Source organism: Habropoda laboriosa, unplaced genomic scaffold (genome assembly GCF_001263275.1).
Source record: "Habropoda laboriosa isolate 0110345459 unplaced genomic scaffold, ASM126327v1 scaffold99, whole genome shotgun sequence".
NCBI lineage: Eukaryota > Metazoa > Arthropoda > Insecta > Hymenoptera > Apidae > Habropoda > Habropoda laboriosa.
The window spans coordinates 1,145,348-1,171,102 of record NW_017100239.1 but is presented as its reverse complement, the minus strand read 5'-3'; the positions used below and the strand labels follow the sequence as shown (position 1 = coordinate 1,171,102).

General features: G+C 44.0%; 4 protein-coding genes across 4 annotated transcripts; 2 read left to right on the top strand and 2 right to left on the bottom strand.

Moving 5' to 3' along the window:
* Window positions 1-1,003: 1,003 nt before the first annotated feature.
* Window positions 1,004-1,737, bottom strand: LOC108571830 (mediator of RNA polymerase II transcription subunit 22-like). The gene is made up of 2 exons (XM_017933971.1): window positions 1,560-1,737; window positions 1,004-1,323 (listed from the first exon to the last, which is right to left on the bottom strand). The coding sequence occupies exons 1-2, from the start codon at window positions 1,660-1,662 to the stop codon at window positions 1,004-1,006; spliced, it is 423 nt and encodes a 140-aa protein (XP_017789460.1). The 5' UTR covers window positions 1,663-1,737.
* Window positions 1,738-2,778: 1,041 nt separating this feature from the next.
* On the top strand, window positions 2,779-6,265 carry LOC108571792 (gamma-aminobutyric acid type B receptor subunit 1). Its single transcript, XM_017933931.1, has 11 exons — window positions 2,779-2,916; window positions 2,990-3,088; window positions 3,170-3,304; window positions 3,377-3,547; window positions 3,643-4,141; window positions 4,210-4,337; window positions 4,438-4,730; window positions 4,813-5,056; window positions 5,258-5,501; window positions 5,576-5,970; window positions 6,050-6,265. The coding sequence occupies exons 1-11, from the start codon at window positions 2,779-2,781 to the stop codon at window positions 6,263-6,265; spliced, it is 2,562 nt and encodes an 853-aa protein (XP_017789420.1).
* A 3,279-nt stretch (window positions 6,266-9,544) lies between these two features.
* Window positions 9,545-13,650, top strand: LOC108571866 (probable nucleoporin Nup54). Its single transcript, XM_017934021.1, has 5 exons — window positions 9,545-9,691; window positions 11,152-11,667; window positions 11,738-12,663; window positions 12,740-12,967; window positions 13,045-13,650. Exons 1-5 carry the CDS (start codon window positions 9,592-9,594, stop codon window positions 13,165-13,167), a joined length of 1,893 nt encoding a protein of 630 aa, XP_017789510.1. The 5' UTR covers window positions 9,545-9,591; the 3' UTR covers window positions 13,168-13,650.
* Window positions 13,651-14,476: 826 nt separating this feature from the next.
* LOC108571867 (zinc finger protein GLI1-like) lies at window positions 14,477-19,764 on the bottom strand. The gene is made up of 3 exons (XM_017934022.1): window positions 18,077-19,764; window positions 15,932-16,075; window positions 14,477-15,843 (listed from the first exon to the last, which is right to left on the bottom strand). The coding sequence occupies exons 1-3, from the start codon at window positions 18,457-18,459 to the stop codon at window positions 14,586-14,588; spliced, it is 1,785 nt and encodes a 594-aa protein (XP_017789511.1). The 5' UTR covers window positions 18,460-19,764; the 3' UTR covers window positions 14,477-14,585.
* Between the last annotated feature and the right edge of the window lie 5,991 nt (window positions 19,765-25,755).

Below are 25,755 nucleotides of genomic sequence, written 5' to 3'. Positions count from 1 at the left end.
GATCGCGGACTGATTCAAGGGGTAAACGTGCGATACGATGTTGATGATAATAATTAACGATAAAGGATGCATTTATATACACCGAAGCAACAATTATTGTGTTCCAATTTTCCGTCGTTGTGTATTTAGACGCTGCTATTCCGTATACGATGGTGAACGTGTGTCTCAACGATACACGGATAGCTTCTCGTTTGATTCCACGTTATCGTTCGATCGATGCTTGATGGGTCGTCTGTGTCACAGCGTTGCATTTCACACTGTGATATTTTTGTTACTTTCCCTAATAACGACATATATAATTGCTTCCCGAATATTTTAAGGAAACAGTGTACCGTGTGTCGACCGCTCAGTTTGTAATTTCCACAGTAACGGAGTGAACGCGAGATTACCATGGAACGAAACATTCCAAATTTCAATCGGACGCGTTTGTTTTTCTGTTTTTCTTTTTAATTATTTCTACCTGATCGATCGATCGATCATTTTTTTCATGCGTATCTTGTAACATGTAATCTCGCTGCTCCGGTCTAGGGAACTCCGTATTATTTCTGTAAATTATCGCTGTACAGTGTATGGAAAGGCATCGTCGTTTCAAGTAAAAGATTCTAAGAAGAAGAAAAATAGTATTATTCTTCTTATTTCTTCATCTTATGATTATTCTCATTATTCTTCATTATTGTTATTATTATCCAAAAGCTTGAATCCACAATTACCTTATTGAGTATACTTACAGTTAGAGAGTATTGTGTGATGTATCTGTCTGTGTGTTATTAAGGTATTCAAAGTAATAAAATGAAACAATTATGCCCGAATTATTATATCGTCAAGCCTATCTTTTCGCGTGTCTCGTCAGACTCCCGACTAAGAAGTAGGATATGTACTATCAAAACTATTCTTATTTATTTAAATAAATATATACAGTTTATTGAACAAATAAATCACATCTTAGTCAATGCATGGTCCAGACAAACACACAATTGCACATCCTTAAAACCTAGAGTCTGTGTTATTTGTATATCGACGTATAATATTCCTCTTCCAGGTCGTATAAATCAGCAGCCATATCGTCCCGTAAAGAAGCCAACTTTTGATCACACTCTGCTTGTTTCGTCCGGAATAATTTACTATTCTGTGCTATGGCATCGTTTACAGACGGAAAATCGTTCAATATCAAATACTGTTTTATATCCGACACGAGCTTCATAAGAGATTCTCCCGCGCGAACTATGTTGGCTGCCCTGACGTGCATTTCATACGTATCTTGTTCACATTGTGTCATCCGAGATAATTGCGAATCACTTTCACCTTTTGCTAGCTTTATAATTTCTACAAAATAATAAAATAACAACTTCAAACAAACGTAACTTGTAATATTTATAGGTTAAGTTTGATACGTCATCGATACTTTGTATTATTGCGTCGTAAAACCAATCGTTCAATTTCGATAACAACGTAATAAAAAGCACTACTGTATTTCATAACGCGAACTCACTTTTTCATTGAAAAACATAGATTTTCACGTGAATACACGCAACGGAAAATGTGAGGTTAGGAAACCGTACCTTCGAAATTCTCCAACATAGACTTCACATCTTCCTTTAACCTGGTCGTGTACGATTTCAATAAAGCCTCCTTACTCTGCGGCAACGCTCTTTGTGCTGCCATAATTCAAACACCAACGATCAACAGTGTTTTTCCCAAAAAACGTGCAACACACAACACGAATACACGAACTGTTTAGACCGCTTCATCGTGAAATCACAACACTGTACCATCAGCTGATGCGATTTTATCGACCGATCAAAGTGATCGCGTGCACCGACCAATTCAAAATCTCTCTTAATCGTTTCAATAAAGAGAAGCGATCGATGATACGCGTTAACCAACACTGGAAATCCCGAAATTCGATCTCGCGACAAGGCCATCGTGTATAAGCGTGAAACATTGAGGTCGAATCGCTTATATATTGATTTTCATGGCAGAAACCTAGAACAGAGCCACCCCCATCCCCACTACGATCCTTCATACGTCAGGATAAAATCAATAGAAAGCTCGTGCGAACGGTGGCTCTTCGGTAAATCCATTTGCACGCGAAATTCGACGGTGTGCCGCGCGAGGAGGAGCGTCAAGGCCCGGTGAAACGCGATGGAGTACGCGTGGACGCAATTTTAACGCGATCGTCGCGCTTCTTTATCCACCGAACATCGTTCGTTGTTGTCATCGAGTTGGGCCACCGTATGTGAAATTCTGAACAAGGGTTGGAAACCCTTTATTTAGTAATTCAGTGATTCTCAGCGATCAAACGCGATGGCTGTGATTCACTCAAGTAAAGTGATATTCTCTATGCTGTGCCGTTGGGGTGTGTCGTAGGCTGTGCGTGTGTGTGAAGGGAATATAGAAAATTTAAGCCAGGTAGATGAATTTACGTACTATACGGAGATGAGATGTTCGCAAACTACCTACAAGCTAAAACAGCACAGGGGACAGAGGAATCGTCCGTTTGCTCCGCCCAATCTCTTCTAAGAAATCTTTTAGAGTTCTCGCTCTTTAAGTCTCACACCCTGTCGCATTTCTTTCGTTACGCGACTGACTTGTAGATACGATCGACTCGGGGCAATAATGGCAATGTGTGTGAGTAAAGGTGCCGCTGTTACGCTACAACCACTTAAGTAGATTAGCGTCTGAGCGGATGATTCCTCTGTCCCCTGTGCTGTTTTAACTTGCTGGTAGTGTGCCAACATCTCATCTTCGCATAGGTCCGTAGGTAGATCGTGTAGCGCGATGATAGAGCTTCTGATAATTTTAATATCGACGGGCGCGATTGTTGGGAGTTCGTCGTCTTCCAACGACGCCGACAATGTGTTGCACATTGGTGGTATATTTCCGATTAATGGTGAGGGTGGATGGCAGGGTGGCCAGGTGAGACGTAACTTATTTTTTCTTCTTTTTTTAATTCGTTAGTACAGTCTAGATTAATTCACGTGTTTAACAGGCTTGCATGCCAGCGGTGAACTTGGCATTAGGCGATGTAAATCGCGAGAAGAATCTGTTACCCGGTTTCATACTAAATCTCCATTCAAATGACAGCGAGGTAGGAAGAAAGTCTACTGAAATTATTTCCACGAAAAACAACGAAGATGTGATAGTAATTTTTTTTTGTGTATCCTTTTAGTGCGAGCCTGGACTCGGTGCCTCGGTGATGTACAATTTATTATACTACAAACCACAGAAATTAATGTTGTTAGCTGGATGTAGTACGGTGTGTACGACTGTCGCCGAGGCGGCGAAGATGTGGAACCTGGTAGTGGTGAGTATCGACGAAGAGTTTTCATTTATAAAAATATCGTACAAAGAAACGTCACTCTTTCATCATTTTTAGCTGTGTTACGGTGCATCGTCACCCGCGTTGTCCGATCGAAATCGGTTCCCGACGCTTTTTAGGACACACCCATCGGCCACGGTGCACAATCCCACGAGAATCAAATTGTTACAGAAGTTCGGCTGGTCTCGGGTGGCGATCTTGCAGCAAGCCGAAGAAGTGTTCATATCTGTGAGATCGAGTCCCTCGTTAATCATACATAAATCCGTTAATTTGAAACAAGAAACAGCTTGTAATTCATAATTTCTCTACTATACGTTGTACAGACTGTAGAAGATTTAGAAGCGCGCTGCAAAGAGGCAGGAATAGAAATAGTGACGCGTCAGAGCTTCCTCTCAGATCCATCGGACGCTGTGAGAAATCTGCGCCGCCAGGATGCAAGGATCATCGTTGGTCTCTTCTACGTAGTAGCCGCGAGAAGAGTTCTCTGCGAACTGTACCATCAGAATCTCTACGGAAAGAGTTACGTGTGGTTCTTTATCGGTTGGTACGAGGACAACTGGTTCGAAGTGAACCTGGAGAAAGAGGGTATCACCTGTACGCGGGATGAGATGAGGCTCGCGGCAGAAGGACACCTAACGACAGAGGCTCTAATGTGGAATCAAAATAACGACACGACAATCAGCGGAATGACTTCGGAGGACTTCAGACTGAGATTGAACAAAATGTTGAAGGAAGACGGTTACGACATCGATAACAATCGATATCCCGAAGGATATCAGGAGGCACCGTTGGCTTACGACGCTGTTTGGTCGGTGGCTTTAGGTAGGAAACATGGGATTGTTCGAAACGTGTATCAGAATCCTTTCACTTCTTTCTCCGTCGTCTTGCAGCGTTCAATAAAACAATGGAGAAGCTGAGCAAACAAGGAAAGAGTCTGAAGAACTTCACGTACACGAACAAGGAGATAGCGGATGAAATTTACTCGGCGATTAATTCCACTCAGTTTCTCGGAGTATCTGTACGTGACCAGCAAGTAGAAATAGAAAAGAAAGGCTTTATTTCGAGTGACCGATCTTTAATCGATCCTATATGTGTGTGTGTGTGTGTGTGTACTATAGGGATACGTTGCATTTAGCTCACAAGGTGACAGAATCGCATTGACCCAAATCGAGCAGGTGATCGATGGAAAGTACGTCAAGTTAGGCTACTACGATACGCAAAGTGACAATCTTACTTGGAGGAATATGGAACGATGGATAGGTGGGAAGATACCGCAAGACAGGACCATTGTCAGAACCGTTTTGAGAACGGTTTCGTTAACCTTGTTCACAGCTATGGGGACTATATCGTCTATCGGGATCTTGATAGCCATTGCACTGATTATTTTCAATATATGGAACAGGCACAGAAGGTATACCCGTCTTTTACACAATTTTTCCCACACCTTTGAACATTTCCAGTAGTATCAACACCGATGTCTATATTTCTTCCAGAGTGATAATGTCGTCGCATCCAGTATGCAATACTATAATGTTAGTAGGAGTGATAGCTTGTTTCGTGTCGGTATTTCTATTAGGTATCGACGGTAGATTCGTCGCACCGTGGGAATATCCAGCGATCTGTCAAGCTAGAGCTTGGATGTTGTCCACGGGTTTCACTCTAGCGTTTGGCGCGATGTTTAGTAAAGTGTGGCGGGTCCACAGGCTTACGACAAAAACGAAGGCTGATCAGGCGAAAGTAAGTGACAAGGGGAACACCGTATATACATATGTAGAGACTAGTTCACTTAAAATTGTTCTAGGTATATATATATACTCACACACCGTAATCACGTACGATCTAATATTTTTCTAGTCTTTCACGCAGTCCCTGCCATGCATGGTTTGCAGATCCTGCTCGTATGACCCTCAACTTTAACGTATTCTCGATTCTTTTTAGTTATTCGTGGCTAAACAAAAAGTTTCGTCCATACAGAAGAAAGTTCAGCCGTGGAAGCTGTATACGATGGTAAGCGGACTGCTGGCGGTGGACATTGTGCAGTTAGTATTGTGGCAAGTGTTGGATCCCTTGCAGAGGAAAATGGAAACTTTCCCTCTAGAGTCGCCTCCGTTTGGCGACGACGACGCGAGGATTAGACCGGAATTAGAGCACTGCGAGAGCATACATAATAGCATTTGGCTTGGTAAATTCAACATAGATAGAGAGACGAGAATGGGATCGTTGACGAATGGAAGATAATTGAAATCTTTTTCTCAGGTTTGATTTACAGCTACAAAGGAATCATTCTAGTGTTCGGATTATTTCTCGCGTACGAAACAAGGAGCATCAAAGTGAAACAGATCAATGATTCTAGATACGTAGGGATGTCGATATACAACGTGGTTGTGCTCTGTTTGATCACAGCTCCGGTAACAATGGTGATCGCTAGCCAACAAGACGCAAGCTTCGCTTTCGTCGCTCTCGCTATTATTTTCTGTTGTTTCTTGAGCATGGCGTTGATCTTCGTGCCTAAAGTGATCGAGGTGATCAGGCATCCGAAGGACAAAGCTGAATCCAAGTACAATCCGGATGTGGGCATGTCGAAAGAGGACGAGGAGAAGTATCAGAAGCTTCTCTGCGAGAACGACGAGCTTCAAAAGCTTATCGCTGCGGTAAGAACATTTCACCGATGTTCGAAGTGTACGATTATCTCGTTTGATTACGTACGAAATCTCGTTTGGTTTGTTACAGAAAGAGGAAAAGATCAAAGTACTGAAGTTGATGTTGGCCGAGCGAGACGCGTTGAAAGGTGGAACCGGAAACGTCCCTAAGGACTCGTTAATAGTCGCAGATTTTGTGACTGGCGAGGGGACTTCCGACAGCGCAATCGGTGGGGGTATTTCTGTTTATACACAATCATCTCGAGCTTCTGCTTCTGAATTTGAGTTTTCAGGATCGTACTTGTAGATGAAAGCACTCCATTCACTGGAGTGCGAGTAATCGTAACGAATTTAACAAACTGGGACCTAAAGGGAAACGTGTAATCGCTTCTTTCTTACCACATCACACGTTTACCTTTATCGAGACGATTTCTTTTTCTTCTCTTTTTTTTTTGTTTTTAGAGGCTGTCGAGTCACGCGATGCACATTTCCTCCTCTCGTTCGTAAATTTCGATCTGTACCGCACACATTTCTATGTCGGACGCTTGTCTCGTAGCTTCGAATAGAACTGAAGAAAGTGAAACGACATATGCGAATAGCTCTGGGAAACGTTAAACCTGGCGAATCGTTAATTCGAGGCAGCTTCGTTTCTATAATACATGTTCATAGCTACGTACGATGTGCTTATGTACTCGGTGTCTTAAACGTATAAATGTTGAATGTACGTATATACCGAAGTCGGGTAAAAAAGGAAAAAAAAAACAATATTTGTGCGCATGCGTAGAGAAGATTATAAGAAGAAGAAAAAAAAATAAGGAAACTATTAATGTGATTACAAGTAGAAAGTTTTTCGATGTAAATGCAAAAAATCCATCAACGCGGGGAGCGGTGTACCGTCATTAATGAATGAAAAGTTGTTGGCCTACGATTGTCGCGCGGCGATACTCTTTACAACGACCTTTTTTTCGTTAGCTCGAGAGTCTACCAGAGAGAGAGAGAGACATGCACAGTTGCAGATGTATTTCCGATTTAGCGAGATTTTATTATTATACGACATTTGTACAGAAAAGAGGTTTTATCGATTATCTAACACGGACCAAAAAACACTTGATAAAATAATTCGTCGTTGAATTTCTAATACTTTATGCAAAAGAAAGAAAACGTGGAATTGTTGCGTTTCATTGTTGCAAACTGTTCACGTGGTGATGTATGGATTTACACGGGTCCAAAAAAAAAAAAAAAAAAAAAAAAAAAAAAAAAAAAAAAAACAAAAAAAAAAAAAAAAAAAAAAAAAAAAAACGGAATCATTGAGAACGAATCACACACGATCTCCACGCGAGGTACAAAAGCACTCCTCAACTATCGAATATTGTGTACGATTTGAACCGTGTATTTACACGCTTAGTCAAAGTGCATAACACACAAACACACACATGTTGAAAGTTTCGTTCTTTGCCTGAGGCCTAAACTTTTTTATATACTATGATCGTTCACGCATGATTTTCAGCAATTGCAGTTAAATCTCGTTAGACAATAACCTGGTCGTTTCCGATAAAAAACAAAAAAAAAAGACAAATCCAACGAATCGATTGTGAACCTCATGAAGTCTGCTCCCAAATTGTACGGAACGTTGCACGGCACGCGAAATTGGCGATGATTGGCATGGATGATGATCACGGGCAACAAGGTACACACACACAGACACGTAAAAAAAGAAAAGAGAGAAGAAGAAAAAAACAGTGAACGTGCTAACGAGATTTAAACGCTTGAAATGTTGCGCCATTCATAAATAATTTGGGAGTCTTGATGAGGTGGATCGACCGAGGAGACCAGTGAACGTTTAATCTTTCAGATGATACGCGGCGGTTCGAAATTCGCTCGAGTGTTCAAGTCGGATTATCAATTATTTATGAATGGACACAAAAAAGAATCACTATTACGCTTATCACGCATCATATCTGAAGGATTATCGTTTTTCAATTCTTCTTTCTAGAAACGGACCAGGTTGGCTGAACGCAAGACAAAAGCCCGAAAGCGTCGCGTCGGTTAGGACGGCAAAAGCAATACGAGCAAATTGTGAACCGAGCTGAAAGCTCAACGACGACAAAGCTCTACGTTTCTCTTTCTCTTCTAAAACTAGCATTAAATGTTACACGCGTAATTCCCCCCCACGGAACTGCATGTTATTGTTTTGTAACCGGTGTAAAAAAAAAAAAGATACCCGGGAGAAATCGTGTTTGTAACGACACCGAGTCAATTTTTGTCGTTGCATCGCCGAACGGATAGCGTACGTTGCCACTCGTAGCGTAAGTTTACAGAAGAGATTATTTTAATTCGGGTGATTCCCAACTTCGGGACACAGTAGCCTCCATCTCTCCTTATTTAAAGAAAAAAAAAAAAGTCATTCAAAAAGTAATATATGGACTTGTTGAAAGATGTTTACAGATAAAAAAATTAAAAAAAAAAGTGTTTATAAATGTTGCGGAATTCAGTTGACGTTTACGACAACTTATACCAAACAGATGTAACGTCTAAAGAATTATTTTAGTGGAACGCCAAAGTTTAACTTTAAAATGTAACGCGAATGGTGAATGTTGATGAAATCGAGAAATGGAGTTCAGGAATTGTTTTACATTATCGGTACGGAGGTGGTAATGTGATTTGACTGCAATTCAGAATTTTATCGGTATACCAGACGACTTATGTGTATAACGTAGATTGGATAAGCCACAAAGCACAAGTTTTTTCGTATGTGCATTTCAATTTCGCCACTCTACGTATACATGATGTTTAGAGAGATTTTACGAACGTTTCCGCTGAATCGTTTCTAAATAGTGTTATCATCGTCGCGCTCATCAACGTATTTTTTACTATACTTCTTCGATCGACTGTCGCGCGTACAGCGTTTGACTAAAATATTATTATACGATATACGATATACATATATACATATAGTCTTATCGAACTGTTACCAGAAAGTATCATATATGTATATGTACGTTAGAATATGGAGATATATTTATTTTTAAGTTTTTAAATTATAAAATTCATTGAAAATTCACATATTGTATCTGTCATTGATAACCCTGCGCTTATCGAGAGTGTTTTCGCTCTCGAATCGATCGATCGATCGTTCGTGGATCTTTGCTGTCTTAGAATTTCACGTTCGCCACGCTTTCTTCTTCACAGTTGAACGTCGAAGAAATCGAGCGAAACGTGTTAAAAAAAAACATTCGTTCAATTAAAAAAACGTTCGTAATTTTACAAAAGAAATTTCTAAACGAATTTCATTCGAGATATTAAATAACGACACGTGTAATACTCTAAAAAAATACGTATATTTAATACATCATAGATCCATAGGGCGATTACGAAAAATATGTAGTACAAATGAAATACAATTGTATTAAAAAAATCAAATAAACTTAGTTATAATTTAAGAGTAGAATTCTGGCGTGCTTTGTAACTATTTGAAATTATGTCACGTGACAGGCGGTCTGCGCAGAAACGCAATTTGCGTTTACTGCACATGTCACGTCGCCATGTTCTTTACACTGTCGTTTATACGAAATCGTAAGGCGCGCGCGGTAAATCGTGATTTCGTCGTACGTCAAATTTGGTTTAATTTGAGAAATGTCATTCGGTACGGGGTTCGGAGTGACAACTTCGACGCCCGCTCCTGCATTCGGCTTTGGTGCCGCTGCCTCTACTACGGCGACGCCGGTGAAACTGGGTAAGTTCCTTATCTTTTAGGTTAAGTCACATTTCTGACTTTCTCCCATCGCATGTGATTTTTTTTTCATTGTATTTTAGATAAACCTGAATTCTGTGTTTACCATTGTCCTCAAATCCATTACATGTTTCGTACTCCTTGAAAAGATTACCTTTACAGATATTTTCACAATGTGTATTTGAAGCATGCTCAAATTTTTCATATGTTTTATCATAATGTCTGCTTGCAATATACTTTATGTTGTACCATATTACTGCACTATATATTATAGCTTTGTAAAGCAGCACTTTGCTTGATAAAGCAACTTTGCTTAATTTCTCAAACAGCTAATACTGGACTTATTTGTACTACTTGAAATTTTGTCTAGCAGCGGCTGGCTCATGCCAGTGCATCCTGGTTCACACTCCATATCACTCTTCTCGAAGAAAGTAGTTTTTCTCTTTGATTTAGCTATAAGACATGCAGTGATGCAGCACAACAACAATATTATCAACAGTGCAGTTAACAAAGCTATTAAAACTGACGAATGATGCGAAGATTCGTTGTTATTTTCAACTGCTTCTGTTGTTGCCATAACAGCATGTGCCAGTGGTGATGTTTCCTGTATTTTGATTATTTGTGCAGGCACATTTGCATTGGTGTCCTCTAAATAATACATTTCACTTGGTATTTTGCCTAATGTTGTTATCATAACTTCTGTTGCAACATCCTTTGTAATAATTAATAAAATATGTTACGATTGAACAATGAAATAACCCACACATGTAATGTAATGCTTGTAAAATATACCCCAATTGCAACATCTGTAGTGCCAAATTCATGTAGCACTTCAGTAACAGTATCAGAAAGTGGAGCAGCATGGCGAAGTACAACCTTCCTACCAGATATTGTGGCTATCTTTAATAATTTACGAGCAAGTTGTCCACTGTTGTCCTCCTGCCAATTTTTTTGTTTATATTTTAGTGTTTTATGCTTGTGTTTTACAAGAAATCTTACCTGATTTTGCTTATTTATATATGACATGATTCAAGACCTTGTTTTCTTATATAATTATATGTAATTTCAAATAAATTTTTATCACATAAAAATAATTATATATTTTCAATATGTTTAAACTGTATCTGACGCGCGTAACTAAAATGCACGCACGAATAAGACGCAAATTATTATCGCGGTCGTGTGCTAGACATTTCTGTCATATAGTAGTTTTTCTACTTGAACCAATTTCAAGTGAGTAAAAACAAAATCTAATTTGTAAATACGAAAATTACGAAACTTCACGCTGTCCGTTTGTTATCACCTAACGCACGCAGTTTTAGTAACACACTTGTTGATATATATTGTATGCATGTTTATATATTGTAAAAGAATAAACAATTAGAAACACCCTTTACTAGTTCTTTCACAAGAACATGGATTTTATTATTAAACATTCCTTCTGTGGGACCTACTGTCAACAGCAGGATTTGGAACACCATCCTTTGGATTTAGTGCACCAGCTACTTCGGCACCAAGTCTCTTTGGTTCTCCTTCAACTCCAGCAACTGGTGGATTTGGAACTAGCACCGGTTTTGGAGCACCAGCTGCCACTGGCTTTGGCAACACATCAACAAGTGGTTTTGGTTCAGCACCAGCATTTGGTGCCACTTCAACCACTGGATTCGGATCCACTCCAGCCTTTGGCAGTACCCCTGCTGCACCAAACACCGGATTTGGAGCAACACCTACCTTTGGAAGCACACCAGCCTCCACAACTGGATTTGGTGGATTTGGAACACCCACAACTACATCTTCTTTAAGCTTTGGTGGTTTCAGTGGATTTGGAACTGCAACAACCACATCTGCACCTTCCTTTTTTGGAGGATTTGGTACCACAAGTACTGCTCCTAGCTTTGGTACATCCACTGGTTTTGTTGCTTTTGGAACAAAACCAACAACCACAACCACAACTACCGGGTTTGGTGGTTTTGCTGGCGGTCAGTTTTCATCCCACCAAGTCTTCTATTCGTCGATATATTTTTTACTAGATTAAACGTTTCTTTGTAGGCACAGGGTTTGCAGGTTTTGGACCTGTATTACCACAGCCCCAACAACCATTTCAACAGCAACAGCAATTACAGCAGCAACAATTACAGCAACAGACTGCTAATACTATATCAGAAGCATTATACAATGCCGTATTCAATTGTCAATTGTACAACGACGAACGCGACAATATTATCGCCAGATGGAATCTCATACAAGCTTTATGGGGAACTGGGAAAGCTTACTATTCCATGAATGCACCAGCTATTGAGCTGAATCAAGAGAATCCATTATGTAGATTTAAAGCTATCGGGTATAGCCGTATGCCCGAAGCTGATAATAACGACGGACTAGTCGTTCTTTGTTTTAATAAAAAGAAAAAAGATGTTAAAGAGGGAGAAGCACAGTTGATCGGTTTTATGAATAATATTTTGGGGAATAAACCTTATTTAACATTGACAATAGATAACATTAAAGAAACCGGGGAAGATAAAAGTCAAGTGACAATTTTCGTCACAGAGAAGGGAATTACCGGAGGTCCAAGAAAGATCCCTGCTAACGAATTGGTTATGTATTTGGCGCAACCAATGCAGAAGCAACAGTTGATCCAAAATGGGGTAGAAGGCGCGTTACCATTAGTCAAGTTAGACCCTGCACGGCTTAAAGAATATTTAGAAAATCCACCTTGTTCCATCGATCCAAGATTGTGGAAACAAGCTCAATTGGATAATCCAAATCCAGAGCTCTATATACCTGTGCCAATGATTGGCTTTCAGCAGGTGAAACATAGATTAAAGTGCCAAGAAGAAGAAACAACGAGACATAGAAATTTCTTAGATATGGCGGCCGAGGAAATACAAAGATTACAGAGGCAACATACCGCGATACAAGCTAGATTAAAAGAACATCGAAGAACCTTGTTGGAACTTCAACATAGGGTACTGCAGGTACGTGTACATTTTTTAGACAATTACTTTTCATCGTATATGTGTTTATATTTATAATTGCACTTTTTTTTTCAAGGTGTTGGTACGTCAGGAAATTACTCGTAAAGTTGGGTTATCCTTGCAACCAGAGGAGGAGGTTTTGACGCGTAGGTTCGAAGGCATGCATTCCCAAATTAGTGTTCCAACACAGTTTAAAGGTAGAATTAGCGAAATGCTTTCTCAATTGAGAATGAGAAATCACGTAGACACTCAAAACCAAGAGAGGTACGCAATGGATCCTATAGCACAGGATGACATAAAAGCGGTACGTAAACGAAACGTTGAAAAATATTTATTTAAAAAATACTGTATTATTTATTTGTTATTTTCCCGTTTCTCTAGTACCTGACAATGGAACAACAAGGCATGGCTCAACTTATAGCAACGATAAATTCAGATCTAGAAAGTTTGAAAGTCATCAAAGATGGCATGTCTGAACTGTTGATAAGTCACAATATATCGTGAGAATTGTATTTAGTAACGTGAAATTGACCGCATATTTTCGCCACAATAACAATAGCGATATGGCTATTATTATCGCCGATAATAAGGTTGCAAGAATTTGAAAGGGAACATGAAATTAACACAAACAGATATATTGCACCTTCGAAAATTGCCACCATATTTATTTTGAATCTACAATAAAACTGCCATCGCTGGTTTTTTTTCTGTTATCGTTTACACGTATATCTGTTTCGAAATCTTATTCGATCGAAAAATAAGATTGCCAATTATGATAACTTTTCACGTGTTGGATACGTAGATAGTGTCAAGAAGGAAACCGTTGCCCGGATGCACGATGTTTGAAAACAAGTTTTTACACGACACGGGACGCGTCGACCATATTATATTCTTTCACCAATGTTATTGAAATGTGTTTATATTTCAGATATCGAAGAAGAGAGAAAAAAAAAGAAAATATAAAAAGAGGAACTTGTTATGTGCTGGGAGAGAAAAAAAAATAAACATTTTTTACATAAATAATGTGCTTTTATTGAATAGTTTTGAATGTTGTTAAACACGCTCTTCTCGTTGCAGAAACGCACGTACTTTCCTCCATACATCGAACTTTTTTGGATATCTTATACATAATATCTTTATATACATATTATACATAGATGTTTAACATAACATACCGGGTCACATTCTTTCAAACACGTTATTATACAGAGGGTTCCTCGACCGTAGTGTGTTATCCGGGGTTTTTCAAGTGAAACATGTACAAACCTATACATGTATTTCGCTCAATTTAATCTGCCTGCTAGGTGTTTTTGTTAAATGTGTGTACCTACAGATTACTTGTGAATCTAAGTTTCTAAAGGAATCTCTCTTCGACATCAACCTGTTTTTCTACTTCAACTGACTTCGGCAGACGTTAACGTACTACAATATATTTGGCTTCACAGTCTAACGAAAACAGACAGCTCTAAACATCAGCCTTGTTCCTCCTCACCGGTAGACAGAATTCATCCCGCGTCTTTTCTTTTTCCATACATTTTTTTAGGGTAACGTTACATCCTCGAACATTCCACGCTCTCTTACCACAATTTCGAAAGCAACGACCGGCCGTGGCCCGGGAAACAAAATTTTACGTAACTTCTCACCGCTCAAGGTCGCCCTGGACCGACAACAGCGATCGATAAAACGTTATCTCCTTAAAACTACTTTTAGACGAATAATAATAGACTTGTGAAAAAAAAAAAAGTATAATAACGAAGAAGGCACTTTAACACCAGGACGGCCTTAAGAGAACGTTTAACACCGGCCGCGGCCGGTAGTTCGAGGTGACACGCCCAACATACAAGCATCCTTGAACTCGCGAAGGAAACGACCAACTCTACCAGCAAGCTAGCTCCAATTTCTCATCCCCTTTTCATCTCTCTTCACTTGTTAATCGTAAGATCCAATGGAAGATCCTGCTCCATTTCCACGCAATTCTCGTTCTTAACTCGAAGATCCTGTCCACAGGTGTTGTTCGTGTCCACGATGTTGCCCCACATGTTCTGCAGTCCGTATTGAAGATCCACCGTGCCCAGCAGGTGTCTGAATAGAGGGTTCTGCGCTTTCAGGATCAGATCCGAGAGGATCTTCGTCTTCTCGAGGATGTTCTCGTTGCTGTGCACGCAACACTTGTGACGACAGCAACAATCGGTAGTATCTTTACAAATCTCTTCTTTAGTAGGTGTCTGCTCGATCTCCATCTTCAAATCCTCCGCTCGTTTTATCACAGAATTTCTCACCGGATCGCAGATCATGGTGTTCTCCTTTTTGCAGGGCGTGCTGTTTATGATCGACTCGATGTTCCTATAGTCAACCGTGCTGACTTTGCTCGGACACTCGATCGGCTCTTCGGTCTTGATGGGCGTCGATTGCATCCCGATACGTGGCAACGAATCGGGAACATGACGAGGGCTGGTTTGAGGCGACGCAACCGGTGGACTCTCCTTGACGATAGGAGCGTTCGAAACGTACATAGGATTCACCTGGATTCTCTCCGGTATTATATAACTATCGTCGTAGATCCTCGGATAGATCTTCACTTCTTGCTCGTACGTCTTTCTCGTAGGTGTAATCTGTTCCGGTTCGTTGCGCTGTTCTTGGAGATTGTACATGTTGTTCCACTCGACGAAGCTCCTCTGTTCCTCGAAACTGTTGCTAGCTTTCGGACTCGATCCAGATATGCTACTCTCGATGCTGCTGTCCTTTTTGTCAGAGGTTTCCGACGGAGTGCTGCTGCTGCTCTGTTTCTCCGGCGTGGTAGCATCGAACCTTGCCTTCTCCTGCGAGTTGCTCTCCTCGAAGCTCTTCTCCTGCACCACCTTGTCGTTGTTGTTCACGTAGTGTCTGTAGGTTTTTACATGTTTGCGTAGAGAGGAGGGATCGGTGTACCTCTTGGGACATCCAGGTACCTTGCAGCAGTACGGTTTGTCCACGGCGTGGGTTCTGGTGTGTTTGAACCTGTCCGAGGAGTTGGAGTAGGCCTTGTTGCAACCTTCGACGGGGCAAACGTAGGGACGTTCGCCTGTGTGGGAACGGGCGTGGATCTTTAGGTTCTCGGCTCTGCTGAAACTCTTGTCGCATTGGAAACAGTGGTGTGGTTTCTCGTTGGTGTGCGTTCGGACATGGACCAGCATCTTATATCTGGAAAACGACGAAGAGAGGAGATTAGATAAGAGTTCGGGTGAATTTGAATATACGCGAAGGAAAGAGAGGAAAGATCGTTTCCTACCTAGCGTTAAATCCACGTTCACCTCTGGCGCATCCCTCCCAGCCGCAGTAAAAAAGTCCACGTGGGCCAGGCGCAGCGTGAAGTCGGGCAACGTGTCCTGCGAGTTGTTCCAAGGACGTGAACCATCGACCGCAGTTCTGCCATCTGCAAATCGAAACGGGACACCGCGTTTAGCCTTTACTCTTCGACGTAATTAGATATTCTCGGTAGGAGGAGTTGGTCGTAACGTTCCTACCGAACCGAGAATTGTTGACAAGGGTATTGATCTTTGATCACTCGATCGTTACTATCAATCGAACCGTTCATAAAGATGACTATCGTTTAAGGCCAATATCTCGCGAATCTCTTCGCTCTCTCCCCGTCAATCGATCTATTTATACTACTTATTTTCCCTATCGCCTGGTTTACCGAGAAATTCTAAATATAAACGACACGCGCGAGACGTACCCGCCTCTTGCATTTTAATCGATCAATCGCCAACTATCCCCATTCCTAATTCACTCGGAAAGATTCTTCGGATCGTCGAGAGGGGAAAAAAAAGTCTCGGATCCGAAAGACGGTAACTGGTTTGTTCTACAGTTTCCAAGGTCACTGGCTAACAGCATACCGTCACGTGGATCAGGATCAACGTACAAATATAGTCGAGGAGAACGTGGCGCGTTCAAGTGAAATATCGGCGCGCGATTTACGTCAAGAAGGTCCGTTCAACCGACCAATTGATACCAATTCCGTTCATTGTGCAATTGGCGTAGCCTAAACCTAACCAGTTTATCTAAACTCATGGTCTTCGGATACCGTTCCAGCGTTTGCGTTTAAATGTTGAGGATCAAGGGGTAACAACGTGCGTTTCTAGTTTGCACCTTCGTCGAATCGTTCAACGCTTCTATCATAAATGTATCAAGGAAGAGTTTCACTTCCTTGTTTTACGACGTTCACGTTCCGTGATCTCGACGGGGCAATCCGAGCAGCTTATCGAAATTCGAGGAAAACGTGGGACTCGTTGCGTGACGTATACAATCGTTGCAACGATAACGAGCAACAGGCATTTCCCGAGTGCACGAGGCTACCACATGCGAAGCGCGAGCACGTAACCAGTTTTTAACGGTGATAAAACGATCGGATCTGCGGCAAAAAGGCGGACGTTGCAACTGGAGGCCGCGCGCGCCGCGACGTCCGAAATCTCCTTGGCGTAATAGAGCGTGAACGAAGCCTGCGAATGCGACGTTCCCAGCTAATCGCGAAACGCCACTCAAGGGGTTATCGAGATCTGACTTTTTCTTCCGGAACGGTAAACATTTCGACGCGGCGAAGGAGCTTCGATCTTTCGCCGTCTCGTGTTTTTATTTACTTACTACCATTTCTAATCCTTTCTTTCTCTATTACTCTCTCACTCCCTGTTTTTCTCTTTTTTCTTCTTCAGGTCTCGAGAAGCAAGGAGAGGGAGAGAGGTCGATCGTGACGCGAGGATTCACCCCTTGATTGATCCCCACGAACTCGACGAACTTTGACCAAAATAAAACGAAGACTAGCGGGACGTGATCCACGAGAGATACAACGATCGAGAACTTTATACGGGAACTTAATACACGATCTATGGAGGGGAAGAGAGGGGAGAGAGAGAGAGAGAGAGAGAACAGGCCGTCGAACGATATCGCGACGGATATGGGAAACTGGTTACAACTGGAATAGGACGCGTGCTGCGAGCGCACGCCACTGATAAATTAGCGTCTCTTAAGGGAGGCGCGCGCAACTCCGATCCTCGCGAAACGTGTTCTCAATGGACGCGTTCCGGATGACGATCCGTGGAAAAAATACAGATAAAAGAACGGAAACTGAGAAGTAGGGCCGGGGGGGGGGGGGGCCGAGGTAGCTTGCAATTAAGCTGTTCATTTTCTGATAAGGAGATGCAGAACTATAGATAAACGTCGATCTGACTAGCGATCGACGAAACAAATCCGTGCTTAATTTAGATAACGTCTCGCCGCAAACATTAAAATATCTTTGTACATTTTAACGAGAAAACGCGATCAAACTCGTTCACCAACACGTTCCCTCCGTTATCTAAGATAGTAACTAACGTTTGCAAATGTCGGCGGACGTTGGGTGAACGGGTTGATAATTGTAAAAATAATGCAATAAAATTACCTGCACTTCAGTTGGGCGTTTTCTCCGCGACGAATGGAGCCAAGCTCCAAGCTGGAACTGGAGGCATCCGAGTCGCTGTGCGCAGGACTCGGAGGACCTCCGTTCGCCAAGGCATTAGGAGAGACCCCTATACCAGGCAACGCGGCCGACGGGGATGTTCCCAGTTCCTCCTCGACCGGCATCCTTCGCGGCCAAACCGGAAGGTCCAGCGGTGATTGGTGATGCAGGCTGAGGCTCCCGTAGTAGCTGGAGTTGGGGCTGGTCGAATAACCGGAAATCGGGCTGTAAAAACCCGGCACTGCTCCTAGCAGGGTGCCCGGGTAACGAGCGGCGCCGTACGGACCAACGTGGCTTGGCATTCTACCCGGCACGTAAACGATCATCTTTATTTCTCTTACTTCTTTTTTTTTTTTGCTTTATCTCTCTTTTCTCTTTTATTTAAATACGACTCGCCAATTCGACCGAAAGACGTGCAAATGAATACAGCAGCCTGGGTTTCTCGCTGGTTTTAATTAGCCACTTTATACATATATATCTGTATGTATGTTTCTCTACCCAGATGAAATAAAATAGCCTGACGATTCAGACGTGTTCTCCTTGACGAAGGAGGGATTTACGAGCGGATCGAGAGAAGGTTGAAAAGGAACGCATGCGTGTCCTCCACGATAACTCAGTTGTACGAAATGTGTTCTTTTTTCTTATTTTCTATAGATGTGGTTCGGTGTAAATTTCATAGGGTATTATAATTCGTTTATTCCGCTACGATCGTCGTGAACTTTTGAACCCCTTTCGCGATTCTGAAACGCCTTCGAAAAGCTCGTTTTACTAACGAATTTCGAAGGCGGGGCAGCACCTCGATTCCGTGAAACTTTGTCTAGTCGAGGAAACGATCGGTGCATCGATGAATCGCGAACAAGACTTTCCAGGTCTTGCCGTGGTCCTTTGGACCTCCCTTCTTCCTCCCTGTTGTTCTTTCCCTGAGCACCGTAGCAACGACAAGTCGAGCACGGCACAGTACGCTCACATACACAATCTCGCCGTAGCGCGCACCCTTTTATCACACTTAGTCCGAGTCCGTATCGTCAGATGTACTTGAACCGGTTCGACTTGAGTATACGGTAGCTCAGGAATTGCTTGCTGTACTCGATCGAGAACATAACTAGGCTGGTTCGCGACAGATTCATCGAACGCGGGCACAATTTCCTCGTGATGCAGGCCGTCGTCGATATCACCGGTTCTTGTTCCACGCGGCAACACCTCCGATTTAATTCGAGAATCCGATCACAATCCGAACAGACCACCCTCCAAGCTTCCTTGTCACACTGGAATATACTATAGTATATTCGTCGGCTAGACTACCGCTATACTACACTATCTGGCGACGTTCTCAGGATAGATCCTGCAGACGCTAGAACAACGCCACCTCCATCTTTCCGCTTCTCGTATCTCGTCCTTTGATCTCTACGCTACTATATCCTTTCTCTGCGTCTTATCCTCCCAGCTGAGGTCGCTCACGAGCTGTGTGTGACGCGTCGATGATCGGTGGTTACCCCCAGGGACGTGGATGAATCGCGTATCTCGGTGGTCGACTACTGACCAGCCGCGTATCTCCACGAAGGGAATCGGGAGAGCCAGAGATGACGAGGCGTGAGAGTCGGAGGATGATAGGAGGAAGCGAAAACACCGCAACGAACATCGAACTAATGTCAAGAGGAGCCACCAGCGGCCTTATATATAGCGACGGATATCGTCAACTGTTACGTCTCCCGCCCCTCATCGTCGCATCACTAATACACCCAAGTTGATAACGGCCGCTCGTAATCGCCTCGCTCCTCGTCGACGTCTCCTCTGCCACCGCCGCCGCCGCCGCCGCGTGTGGATGCGTCACCGAAGAGTAGACAAGCTGGACAAGCTACGATCTATCGATCTCTTCAAAACTAAAGGACTATGTGTATCGTGCGGAAATGTTGGAAGAAGTTTTTTACGTCAACAGGCGGACACGAGCTCGAGAGTAATTCGTTCGATAAACGACGAAGAACGTTGAAACGTGTAAAACGATCGATCACTAACTGTCGATATCTTATCGCCGTAAAAAGAAACACCTTGGAGCAAAATAGCTTGCGCTACGATACCATCTTTTCGCGCACAAAGGGATAATCGTATTCACGACTTGGCTCTCCCTCGCCTTTCCAAACGCGCGGTATCAACATCCGAATCACCGAGGCAAACAAAAGAAGCTGCAAGCTTTTCCTCGTTATCTCTCGTTCGATCGGCGCGATACGTCACCTGGATTGCTCGAGGCGCCACGTTTCAGCGCCAGTAGCGGCTTCTGAGCCGACCTGTAGCCGTTCCTCGTGGAAAAAGCACGAAGATGGCTCCTGGATCCGGAAGTGGGAGAAAACGAAGGAAGAGAGTAAGAGATCCAGACAGATAGGACGATCAAGGAACCCCCCTGGAGGGCGTCGTGACGCGTCGAATTCGGGATGCCCGAGGCTGCAACGCATTCGACGATCGTTTTTACCGATCCCCCTCTCGCGGATAGACATGGCTGAACGGACGAGAACAAAGTCCCGCGTATCTGCGAGAAGCCAGTATACGTTATCGCAGTCGCATTAGCGTGTTGGCGCGAATGGATGCTCGCGAGCTGAGTCAACAGAGAGGAGGTCTACGCGGTTAATTCCTTCCCGAAGACGATCTTTCAACGAGGAGCACGCGGTCCCACCGTGGGTGGGCCCCTCACGCTCCCGTTTCCAACCGTTCATGGATCAAGGTCCCCGCGATCGTGTCAGGAACCGTGTCTCTCTCGATAACGTCCAGCGATAGATTGAAGCACGGTGATCGTGATTCCATTCGCGATAATCGGTCTGTCGAATTTTAAAAATCCTCGACCACCTTGATTGCGGTACCGGATAGAAAGATCGCGAATAAGATCGCCCCACATGCTTCGGTTTATCGTGAAACGTGCAAAACAAGGTAGATAAATCCGAACTTGTCGTACCTCTGGCTTCATGGTGTACGATAAAAAGGACGAACGATCTATGAGAAAACATGTTTGATGGAGAACGAGCGAGAAATTCCGCGTTAAGAATTCCAACACAAGTACGCCACGATCCCCCTCCACGGAGTGTTAGATAGAGGCGTCGAGGTGTGCCGTCGTGAACGTCTGACGTCGTCGCCTCCCGGGCTATCTTAATGAAGGAAAAATTTCGAATTACGCAATTGGTCTCCCATCACGGATCACCAATCGCTAAAGTTGTCGGATTCGCGGTATCGAATGAATATACGAACGAAGCTAATCAGGTTTGATGAGAATGGTGGTAGCAGCTGCTCGAAAATTGGATCTCTCCGGGTGCATTCGGAACGATCAGTTCGCGCCTGATCCAGCAATTTTGCTTCTGGCTCAACCTTGAATTTATATTCAGACCCTCTGGCATTTGATCATCTGCAGTGCAACCTTGCGTGCGAATCAAACGATCAATGGAACCCATCTTTGATCGTCGATCTCGTGTACTCCAAGTGTACAACAGACCGATATACGTACTATTTCGTCCAACCTCGAGGGTATTCTCTCGGTTTTAACGCGTCGTGAAAAAGAAATAATCTATTTCCGTACAAATTCCACATGAAAATAACGATTAACGATAGTGTGTCAAGGTTACGATTACGAGAATCAACCGCCGCTTTTGCTTTCGTTCGGGCAAACAAGCGTTGCTCAAGGAACGTTCTCTCTTGCCTTTAGAGAGGAAGTCGATGCTTCCTCCAGACGCAACAGATGCGCCCAACCAACTGACTGTACAAACCTGAGGATAAATGGGCCATTCTCTGTGAAATGAAAAATCGAACCAGGACCTTTAAGGCTTTTTGTGCCCCCCCGGCGAGAGAGAGAGAGAGAGTCGACCTTTGATTTTTGAACAAAACCGGGGAAACTCTTGGACGAGATTCATGGGCCCTTGAATGGAAGATGAATGCAACGAGCCGTGAGAAATTTTCCAGAGACAATCTTCCGTCGATTAAACGGGAGAAAGAAAGAGAGAGAGAGAGGGGGGAAGACCGCTTCTCCGTTTTATCAAGTGCATAGAGGTTTGGACTTTCGCATGAAGATATTCTCACTGGTTGGCTTCTCGAAAGGCTTCTCAAGGAGGCTAATTATCGACGCGAGACGATCGACGTTTCGCCGTCGGGGTGCTAATCGAACGGCAATCTAATCTCGCAGGCGAGTCAGAATTCGTTCGACTGGTGCGCGACGGTAAACAAGCCACGACTGAAATCAAGATACACCTGTTGTTACTATCAGTGTCAGTGGTTCTCAAACGATCGATAGAAAGAAAAATTTCTCTTCTTCTCTATCAACCTTCGTTTTTCGCCTTCTCGCAGTAATCTACTCTTTCTTTACGCTTCGTCGAATCGTAGTGTGGTGACAGCGAACAAAACTGCACAGTAATTGTTACGATAACGTCATTTCTCCTGGTTTTTTCCGAAAGCGCATAGATTTTCGTCGGGAGATAATTCGAGAGACGGAGCAGAGGAAGAAGAGGACGTGTTTGCGAATGTGTGTGCGAGAAAGAAAACGATCTGCGTGAGAGACGGCACATTTAACGAACTTAATTCGATAAGATGATCGAGGGGGGCCTCTCTTCTCCGTGTTGACTGTTGCTCGTCAAACAGTCGACCAACGAAATGTTTTTCCCTCGTTATCTGCTCGCGGTATCGTTGATTGATCAGCGGCACTCGACTGGTGTCACGAGTACAATTATTTTTCTCTCTTTCCAAGAATCACACGTTTCTCGGATTCCACGAATTATCCTCGTACGACTTTGGTTAGTGAGGGTTACGCAAGGCGGCCATATTGTGAGCGTGGACGTGCGGGGAAAGACAGTCGGACGAGGAAAAAGATTAAGGAACGATCAAAGAAGCATTAGAGGGTCGGCATAATAAGAGGACGAAGAATGGCGTGGCGACACGGCAGATGCCAGACGGAAGATAGACATTAGAGAAAAAAGGAATCGAGGATTTCCCGGGGAACACGGAGCTATTGTCTCCGGGTCTTAACTCGAAGATGATCAACCTTTGGTTCTGTGCTCCCCCTCGCCAACAGTCGTCTTCCAACGATTGTATCGGAGATACGAGATTTTTCTCGAGTATCTTGGACCGCTCGGACCAACCTTTCCGGCGTGTCGCTTTTCGTTCGAAGGACGCTTGAAAAATTTTCTGAGATCGACTCGAACGTTTTTTGCTTTCGTTAAAATCGAGAAACTGGATCGTACTTGAATTTGTTGGACATTTGCTAGTTGCAGACTACCCCCAGCGGGTTCTCGCGAGGATATTAACGAATACGATACTAACAGCTTTCTCTCCTCCCTTTCTCCAGATGGGTTCCCACCCCCCTGGTCTCGCATGACACCCCACGGACCGAACTGCCGGCGTCGGCGCGCTTTGATCTCGTGGAACGCGGCGAACAGGTAGAAGAGACCGAGAAAAGGAGGGGGATGGATGAAAAGGTTGAAGAAGAGAGACGAACAGAGCCGGAGACGGAGATTCCACGGGGACCAATGAGATCCAGACCCGGCTCTAAACTCGAGAAAATATGTTCCGAGTTTTTAGATTGAGATCCGCCAGAGATAGCCCTTTACTCTTCGTCCTTCTCTCTCTCTCTCTCTCTCTCTCTCTCTCTCTGTCTTCTCTGCTCACCTTCTTCTTGCGTCTTACGTGGTCCGTGGAACGCCGAAAGAGGTTCTTGGCTCCTCCTCCGCCGCCCCGTCCGCATGTCTGATCTTTCATTTAGATTTGATTTCGGTATTCCACCGACCAAGTATCCTCGAGAAGTTTCCAAGAGGCCAGCCGGCAACGAGAGAATCGGTTTCGGTAGCTCCCCGAACGTGGCCCAGTCTTTTATTTATTAATGGACGCTTCGAGAGGAGGCGGCGGCGGCGGCCAAAGCCTCGTGACAAATTATACCTTTCTTCGAGCATTCATTCGATCCTCTTTTAGATCATCGGGTTCGACTGGTCCTCGAGAGATCGATTTTTTCGATTTTTCTTTTGATATTTAGAAAACGAATCGAGTGGGATTAAAGACCGTAGACACGTTGTATTTCGAAGATTGCTTCAGTTCTAACTTAATATACCCCTGGTTTGGTTCGGTAAGGTTAGAAGGAGAGGGAAAGGGTTCATTGTCAATTGGTTCACGGACCTCCAAGCAAGAATTTACACGGCAGCCGTGTGTGTTTGCGGGAGCGTTTCACTGAGCGCATATATAGATCGCGTGGCGCTTTGCGTGTGGCTGCACCGCTAACAGAAATACCCTGTGTGAACAGAGAAGAGGGTGCAGGGCAGGATCGGTACGAAGCCGCGCAGCAGGGGTTGAAATTCCCGCGGTTCGCGCGCGGCACCGCGTCCTCTAACGTAGACGTCCTCGGCGCACATTTTTATTCGATCGCGCTGTTGGGGGCCCGCCGGTCCGTCGTTCTGCTCTTTTTTTCCACCGCCTGCCACACACCGGCGAACGATACCGCGCTCCTCTACGGACCTCGAGTGCCGTGAGAGACGGAAGACCAACTCCTGTCTTTCGCGGCAGAGACCAACGCCGATGAATTCCGTGAAACCCCCGCGGTTACCTTCGATGACCCTCCACGCTACTTCGATCCCCGTTCGATCGATCTTTGCTCCACTACTTTTGCCTATAAGTGCTTTCTAGCCCGACCTTTTTCCTCTTTCCCACAACACTCACGAGAACTGACCAATCTCAACTTGTTAATCCATCGGCATTCGCTCTTTCTGTTCACTCATCCAACTCTGGAGTGTAGAATTCGTCTACTTATTAAGCAATTTCCGGAGCATATTCCGTTCGGGATTGTGAAACACCAGCAGAGCTTTTCTCCACGGCGAAAGAGGGAAGTAGGCGTTCCCCGGGGGCCCAGGTAGCCGAACCAATTAGAATAATTGTCCCCCAGCCATCTCTCTCCTCCTCCTCCTCCTCCTCCGTGTTCCCTTTCTTAAGGTCACTAGCCACGGAAACCTCGAAATCACCGCTCGAAGAGAGTGGTCGTAGTCGTCGATCTGGTGACCTTGCAGGGTAACACGAGAGGATGCTGGGGATGAACGTCGTATCCTTGGGTGATTTATCACGTTTCAGGATGGAATATTAATATCGTTATGGCGTGCGCCTCCGGTCCTTTTCCAGGCATCACGAGCGTCCTAAGGTCGCGCACAACCGTGCAGAGGAACGTCTGTATATATACCTGTGCGCACACGTCACGATCACGATGCACGCACACCAACCTTCCGATAGGTATTACGAACGGGACAGAGGATGGCTACCGGTCACAGCAGGAGAGCACGCCGGGGGTCCTCTACTGCTCTCCGCCGCGGCCGACTCGAACCTTGCTACCGAGAAAGAAGCGAACTTTCGTTTCTCTTTTCTCTCGTCCTTCTCCTCCTTTTACCATCTTCTTCTTCGACGTCGAGGTCCCGCTTCTTCAAGTTCCTCCTGTTCACTTCCAGACAGCGGCGCTACCGTCTGCTGATTCGTCGAGCCCGCGCGGTCACGTGACCGGTTTATAAGGAACACGGCGCCGGTGACCGCGCCACTCGCCAACCGCGCTTCCTTTCGATAGCTGCTTCGTAAAGTTTCTCTCTTTTCGTTCTAACTTTATCAGATACTTAATGGTTCGGTCCCTTCCA